The 7,759-nt window shown below is 37.3% G+C and overlaps 1 protein-coding gene across 2 annotated transcripts; it reads left to right on the forward strand.

Annotated features, from left to right (window-relative positions):
* Window positions 1–1,428: 1,428 nt before the first annotated feature.
* Window positions 1,429–6,080, forward strand: LOC113700492 (uncharacterized). 2 transcript variants are annotated; one of them, XM_072059638.1, is made up of 8 exons: window positions 1,429–1,994; window positions 2,354–2,404; window positions 3,271–3,385; window positions 3,490–3,661; window positions 4,981–5,034; window positions 5,308–5,483; window positions 5,622–5,743; window positions 5,856–6,080. In XM_072059638.1, exons 1-8 carry the CDS (start codon window positions 1,657–1,659, stop codon window positions 5,893–5,895), a joined length of 1,068 nt encoding a protein of 355 aa, XP_071915739.1. In that variant the 5' UTR covers window positions 1,429–1,656; the 3' UTR covers window positions 5,896–6,080. The 2 variants fall into 2 exon arrangements, with proteins under 2 accessions (XP_071915739.1, XP_071915740.1); XM_072059639.1 differs by lacking the exon at window positions 2,354–2,404 and having other exon boundaries at window positions 1,433–1,994.
* The last annotated feature ends 1,679 nt before the right edge of the window (window positions 6,081–7,759 follow it).

Below are 7,759 nucleotides of genomic sequence, written 5' to 3' on the forward strand. Positions count from 1 at the left end.
CGTTAAATGACCTTTTACTTCAAGGAATATTCTTGCTTTGCCTTCTCATACCTCATAGTAATTTATTTCTTGGAGGTCCTTACCCGTAAACTTGGTTGCAGGTTGACGGAATAAGAGAAACTCCCAAGAACCAAACAGCACAAAAGGAAGGATTATAAAATTACGCTCCTCTTTGCTTCTTGCAATCGATAGTTAGCTATTAAGAACCTCGGCCGATGATCAGTCAAGCCCTTTAATCTTCTCCCCTTGTGTATAGCGGGTGTCTTAAACTATAGGCATCGAGGACAGCGACACGGTTTATCCAGGCTCTGGATTTCGGCCTTGTGAATTTTTTGAATGGCTGAACTTTTTGACCTTCGGTTGGTCATTTTTTATACTATGTTAATTTTAGCTTTACAATGGCGAGCCTTTGTATCATTCCGTCCTAAACTTAGGAGTTCTTGGTTAAAAGATAAAAGATAGAAGCTGCACCATTTGTCTGAGAAGGAAACCTATCAGTCGAAAGAAGCCTCCTTCCCGAAGGAAAAGAACAACTAAAGCGAAATTTTTATTTAAAAAAAAAAAAAAGCAAAAATATCTGTCTATAAGGAAAACAAAATGCCAACCCTTGACATCTTTTATTTGTCATTTTAGTGGTTAGTTCAAGTTCTCTCGTTAATATATGAGTGGATTACCACTAGCCCCATATTCAAAATCATCAGTTCGCCGAGTTCGAGTACGATAAAATTAAGTCAAAACTCGACTCGATTAAATTAAAGATTGATTCAATTCGATTCGTTTGCAACCCTAACACCGTATACACCATTTAGCCCATATCGACGATCACATTTGGGTCTATAGGCGCTAAGCATTTTAGAAATAGGTCTGTGATTCAACTAACTAGTAACTACACGGCCACACATACCTAACCCATAGAGTCAATTAGAAGTAATTATGAAATAAACTAACACGGTGGCTTTGTTTGAATTATAATTTTTTTGCAGAAAATTTTTTATATTTTTTATGATAAAATTTTTTTATTCTTTTATTATATATATATATATATATATATCACAATAGTACCTTTTTTTAAACCAAAAACTTCTGAAAATAGCAATCCGAACGAGCTAACCATGCTACGCAGGAGTGTAAACCAGCCACGGCCGTCCACGAGTATCAAAACAAACTACCAAAATTTGCATAGTTGAGCACGAACAGATGCCCCATAAAGCGTATACCAACCCATAAAGTCGTTTTCAAGCACATGAAAGCGTAACGCTTCAGCGAGCAAATCTTTAAACGGCAACACGAGACTCATCCCTGCCGTGACGTGTAATTCGTGATTACTGGGGAAATGCAAGGGTAAATATGTCAAATTGACGCTAACACCTCAAAAGGCACGCGGAATTGCTAAACGAGAAACTTTGCTAAACGGGGACGGGGCCTCGAGGGGGCATTCCTTTTACCGTTTCGTGGGACTTACATACCGTAAAGGGCAACATCCGAATTGCCAAGCTTGCCCTTTGCTCCGTCCGAATTTTCACCTGGAGTTGTCATCCACGGGAAACCCTAAACAGTCATTTCGAGTAACAATTTAGTAGTACATCGCAGACTCCGACTTAAGTCATAACATAAAAAAAAAAAACCGATATTTTTCAACGACGAAAGTAAGCGGAAATGGTAACGGAGACGGAACTAGTGGACCGACTGAGGGAGTTTCTTAGCACGTCGGACCTAAACACGACGACGACCGCAATTGTTCGCCGGAAACTCGAAGAAGATTTCGGAATCGATTTGTCGGATAGAAAAGCCTTTATTAGAGAACAAGTTGATATTTACCTTCAAACTCAGTTTCAAGAACAAGCTGAGGAATATAAAGAGGAGAATGGAGATGCCCAGGCCCAGGTTCCCGCCGAGATGGACGCTGAAGAAGAAGAAGAAGAAGAAGAAGCGGTGGAAGACGAGGAGGAGGAATCAGAGGAACCCAGTAATGGAAAGCCAACTTCTAAGAAAGGGTAAGTTTTATTTTGTTGGCAGAAATAGAAATGCAGTAGCTGGTATTATTTCAGGTGGGAAAATGATTTGGGATTTTTAATCTTGTATGAGCATGCATAGCTGCATATATAGTGTTTGGCTCTATTTATGTTTTTGAAGTTCGATGCTTTCTTCTTTCGTGTTTTAGGAAAATTTTGTGCTTTTTAAAGAAGCTGCTTTTATGATTTTTTTCCCCTTCTTGTCGTGTAGTAATTTTTTATGGGAAATTTTTGGTAAATTTGATTTGGAGAAAGAGAATAGGTTGTGTAGCTGAGGAGTTTGAGTGGAACCTGGCAACCAGGGATTTTATAGTCGTTTCTTGTACAATGTGTTGAATCAGGGTTAAGCGTATGGATGGATGCTGCCCAGAAATGGTTCTACTGCTTAGGAGGTTTTTCTTTTAACAGCTTATCTTGTCCTCGTTGAATAATTATTTTGGTCATTTTCGTAGTTCTGTCACCGTATTAACCACAAAGTATGAATTACTGGCAAACAAGGCTAGTCCCCTTGCGCGATACCAATTCTCGTTTTAATTTTGCTTGCAAGCGTGAATAAGGCCAATGTGGTTTGCAAAATTGCAATGGCACTCACTAAATAGTTGATGGTGTTAGCCATATCTTTGGCAGAAAAACTGTTCAAATGCAGAATGCAAATCCTGTTGTTGCTTTCCTTTCTCTTCTTAACGATGGTCTGGAAGGACTATGGGAGAGGCTTTTGTACGTTCTTTTCACATCAAGCTCCTTTGTCGTGGATTGCTGATTTAGGCAAAGGGATATGCTGAGGCATTTCCCTTTCTTGTTTTAAGTTGATAGGATGGCTTCTCCATTTTAGCTGTCATTGGTTAATGAGTAGCAGATATGTTGTTCCACATTAGGCTTAGTTTATGAAGTGTTAGTTGTGCTCCTTCCATTCATGTGGCATGTTCAGAGTGCATTATTTGAGATTTTAGTGAAATTGCTCTTCTTTTTTTTTTTTTTTTGATAATGTTGTTAAAATGGCGGTGCTGAATGTAACTAAGAATTTTACTGCTTCGAAAGATAGAGTGGGTTTTTTACCACCTTTCTTTTCTCCTTAATTCCCTTTCCCCCAATCTGACATCTGCTGGACCTGGAAACAGACTGAGATACTTTAAAGAATGTGAAAAATACTAGTGATTCTAGTCCACATATTCAATGCTACTTGAAGATGAGTAATTATGTCAGTAAAGGTTTTAGTTTGTTTATTACTAAAACATGTAGATGCTATGTATTTGGATAGGTCAAAAAAGAAGAATAAAGAGGTTAAGAGAAGAGGTGGTGGATTTACCAAGCTCTGTAGCCTTTCTCCTCAACTTCAAAAGTTCACTGGCGTACCTGAATTAGCTAGAACTGAGGTATAATGTATTTTGCAGATATTCCTCTTCATTATACATTAGTTTACTTTTAATGTGACTGACAATTCGAATTAATGATCTTTTTCCAAATTGTGAGAGTTTAGGTTGTGAAGAAACTTTGGAGCTATATTCGGGAAAATAATTTACAAGACCCAAGCAATAGGCGGAACATATTATGTGATGATACCCTGAGGGAACTTTTTGGTGTGGATAGTATAAACATGTTCCAAATGAACAAGGCCTTAGCACAGCATATCTGGCCTTTAGAAACCAATGGTAATTTTTCCTATTACCTCTTCTTATGTCAGATATATTTGTTTGTTTCTCTGTGTATTCAAACTGATATAACTTCAGAGTTTTAGTTAGGAAAGACTGGAGTTTGCTTGATACTGGACAATATCGATATCACTGCTTGAATAGAGGATAAAGATAACATTTTTTTTCCTTTTAATTTGTTTTGCTCTGTCTCAATTGATGGTTGCTGAAATACATCAAAGCAGGGAAAATGCTGTAACTTGAATAAGGATATTGTATATTTCTGATAGGAATAACATTTCATTAAGATTTTATGTATATGTCTTGTTGTCTGCTAAGAGCAGCTTTCAAATGTGATGAACTATTAGAGCTGTGTACTATTGCAGTTTTGGTTATCAGATTGTATAGCTCCTTCCTGGTATCTGGCTCAGGGTACAAGTTCTGGAAGACCTTGACCTCTGAGAGGGATAATAAGTTATCGTGTTAAGGGAGTTCCTATGAACAGGAATAGCTTTGTTCATTTTATTAACTGCATTACCCAAAGTCTATTCATGCTGTTCTGGTAGTCCTTTTTTCTTTAATGCAGCTTGCGCACATCCATGGGCCCTTTGGCTGTGTTGATGAAAATTTCATTGAAGAACAGTATACAGCTTTATGAGGAGGTCAAGCGTATGATTATTGAAAATATCATAACTAATTTTCGGGATGAGTCATCTGGAAGCTTTTATATTTTGTGATCTCAAGAGCATTTACAGTTTACTGTGTGCAGATATACAATTGATTGTGAAGAGGAAACTCTCTTATCATCTGACAATATGATTAGTTGATTTAGGGTTGAAGTATTGTCTGGGGTAGTTCAAATTCAAGCAATTAAAGTTCATAAGTTATAGAAGAACATCAAAGAATTCGACAAGCCTTTTCTAAGTGAGCGGACTTGCCTTAATTATCTTGTCATTGATTTTACATCTGCCTTGGTTTATATTTGGCCTAGTCTATGCAGTGAAGCTTTGGATTTCATACTTGGGACATAAAGTTCCTTTCTTAAGTTACCTCTATTTCATCCATATAGCAGGTCTTTGTTTTTTGGGACCTAACTTTTTATGCGCTATAGGTCTTCAATTATCTCATGAGCATTTCTTCAGTGTTTGAGGAATTATCGAAGCTGATGTTAGTAATGTTAAATTTCTGGTGCGTTGCTACCTATTTTAAGTTTTCAGCTAGGTGGTTAATTGGCATGAGATTATGTTTTAGTGTTGTCTAATGATTTCTCTATCACTAGTTGGCTTTTCATGTTATTGTCATTGTCTTGATTACTTGACAGTTTTTCTGCAATTAAACAGCTTCAGTCTCATCTACGCCAAAAGAGAAGCAGCGGAAACAAGAGAGAGCAGAAGGTAGTTCTGTTTATTGATCTATCAGATTGTATTATGTCCTCATGGCTGCAAAAATGTTTAAAGGATTCTGTTACGCATTTTTTTTTCACCAGTTTTATTTCAAGGTGGATTTTCCGATTTTTGAAGTCATGTGCAGTTGGGATCTAAAAGATTGCCTCCTCGCTGCCTGTTTATCTGTTGTCCAAATAAATTATATCAGATATCTGTTGAAGCAGCGAAAATCTAACGAAATTCTTCATGGGCTTCTTTTGTTCCTCTTGTTTCATATCAAAGAAATGGATGAGCCAAAGAGAAAGGAAAAGAGGCAGAAGGGTGGGACTTCAGGTTTTCTTGCTCCCCTTCCTCTTTCTGATGCTCTCGTCAAGTTTCTTGGGACGGGAGAAAGTGCCTTAGCACGATCTGATGTTGTGAAAAGAATCTGGGATTACATTAAGCAAAATAACCTGCAGGTAATTGCTTGCAATTAATTCAGAAAATTAGATTGTAACTTGAACTTCTGTGTTACATTTTTCTCCATAATATCTCTCGAACGTTGTCAAATCCTTGTGGCTGCTCGTATGCTCATTTTACTTCTCTTGATGTTGAAGGATCCATCTGATAGGAGGAGGATACTATGCGATGAAAAGCTCAAAGAACTCTTTGATGTGGACAATTTTCAAGGATTCACAGTTCCTAAACTTCTGACTGGTCATTTCATAAAGCCGGAACAGTGAGTTGCCTTTCCGTTATTTCTTGGAAGCCTTCAAGTGATTTACTAACAGGGAGTAGATGCAAGTGAATGCTAACTTTTCTTTTCCCCCCGTCTTCCTTGACTAATGTAGCCTTTTGTCAGCACTCAGCTCAAGAATGAGCGCCGATTAGGAGAAAAAGCGACCTGTTCAATGTTATTGCAAGTCGTAACAGTCACCCAACTCCCACATAGTCCTGTTTTTCACCCACCTCTTTATGTTCCCCTTGACTCCTCCTCCCTGAGTTAGCCTGCTGTTTCTGCTGGAGAATTCATTTTTGTTAGTGGAATCTGATTTTCCGAGTTGATATATTGAAAATGTGGAATGCACTGTAAATTGAAAAATGAATCGAGACACGTAGAAACACACAGATTTGTAGTCGGTAAGCCACAAACAATAGATGAATGATCAAACGAGTTAGCATGCCTAAAGGTATGTTACAACGAGGAACCAACTATTTATATGGTTGCAATTACTTTGTCAAAAAATAATGAGAAAAATCCCATGAAGAAATGAACAATAACAGGGACAAGTGGGTGGGGGGATGGCAAAAGGTTGCCGTCTCCTACCCAAGAAAAGATAGATCACCTGAACCAGGTTAGAATCAAATCTCAAGCGGGCAAATTAAAAAAAAAAAAAAGAAAAGAAAAAGGGCATCCCCTACTCAATTACTGTCGATGCCATTATTGATTGCTTGGTACGAGGCGAATGGATGTCGTTGGAAAGAAAACACACAAGTAGTGGAATCCCATACCCTTCCGCTCGATTCCCCCAGTCGTTTTCAAGGAGAGATTTCACGATCGTAGCTGTGTGGTGGTGGCATTTGAATAGACAGCAATCTTGGCCTGGGTTACAAACACAAATTCGACCCAAAAAGGTCAACAAGTTAATTTGCACCGCCCATGGTTGAGCAGCTTTTGAGATCAAATGTACTACCAGCAGTATTTTTGCCTTTAGTTAGAGAGACCAGACGAGTAACGTACCCTTCTCTACTTTTGTGCTTTATAATGTTTCATCCGCGTCTGCCTGTGCACAAATGGCAATGGGCATATGTACTTTGCTTGTTCCGTTGGTATGCAAATATACTTTAATTTATTACGGCGATTAACTATTTTTGTCTGTCGGATAACTGTGTACTAATTTAGCACTCAAAAAGAGTAATGAGTGGAGCTTGCTTACTCCGTGGAAAAACATCCTTTTTGTTTTTTGAGCTCCGTTTGAATTAGCTATTTTTGGGGTGTTTTTGTAGCAAAATTTTTATATTATATTTTGAGATATTTAAGAGTAGAAGAGTTTCTAGTATATATTTTGAGATATTTTTTAAAATTTTAAAAAAATTTAAACTAATTTTTATATTACCTTTTAGAGTACTTTTTAAAAATTTTATTGTATTTAAAAAATTAATTTTTGAAAAACACTCCCATCCTCCATTATACAAACACAATTCGGGTGCTTCTGTGCACCACGTGCCGCTATCATATAGCTGGCCTAAATCCTTTTTGAAGGCAGAAGAAAAAAAAAATTTTGCGTTGCATAGGAGATTATTTGAAATATTATTGAAAATAATTATTGTAACACTTGTTGTTGTGATACATATGATATGATGATGTATATGAAATTTTTTTTTTTTTAAAATACAGTGAATAAAAAGATTAAAAAAAAGTTAAAAATTAACATTTGTAATGCAAGCAAAAAAATTTTGAGCAGCTGTCCAAATGGTTAAGGGAGCGATACAACTGACCATGGCCCCGTCTTCCTTATCCAGACAGCAGCAGATATGAGAGATGCGGGCAAGCGAGCTTTCGACCATCAAATATGGTAGGCTCCACATCCAACCTAGTTTGAACAATTGATTCACAACTCAAAAGTGATGGTAGAAAAACAAATTTTCTTTCATTGTTTCCGAGTGGTGCAATTGAGCGTAGGATTAATTGAAGAAACGACTTTTGCTTATATTATATCACACAAGCTGAGATTCTACGCCACATTCATCCGTA

The sequence above is a fragment of the Coffea arabica genome, chromosome 7e, assembly GCF_036785885.1.
Source record: "Coffea arabica cultivar ET-39 chromosome 7e, Coffea Arabica ET-39 HiFi, whole genome shotgun sequence".
NCBI classification, from domain to species: domain Eukaryota; kingdom Viridiplantae; phylum Streptophyta; class Magnoliopsida; order Gentianales; family Rubiaceae; genus Coffea; species Coffea arabica.

Bases quoted from the DNA above. Each gene is read 5' to 3' on its own strand.
- LOC113700492 (XM_072059638.1), top strand. From the start codon at position 1,657: ATGGTAACGGAGACGGAACTAGTGGACCGACTGAGGGAGTTTCTTAGC. The intron at 1,995-2,353 runs GTAAGTTTTATT...GTGTTGAATCAG, and splicing joins AAGCCAACTTCTAAGAAAGG to GGTTAAGCGTATGGATGGAT. The intron at 5,744-5,855 runs GTGAGTTGCCTT...TGACTAATGTAG, and splicing joins CATTTCATAAAGCCGGAACA to CCTTTTGTCAGCACTCAGCT.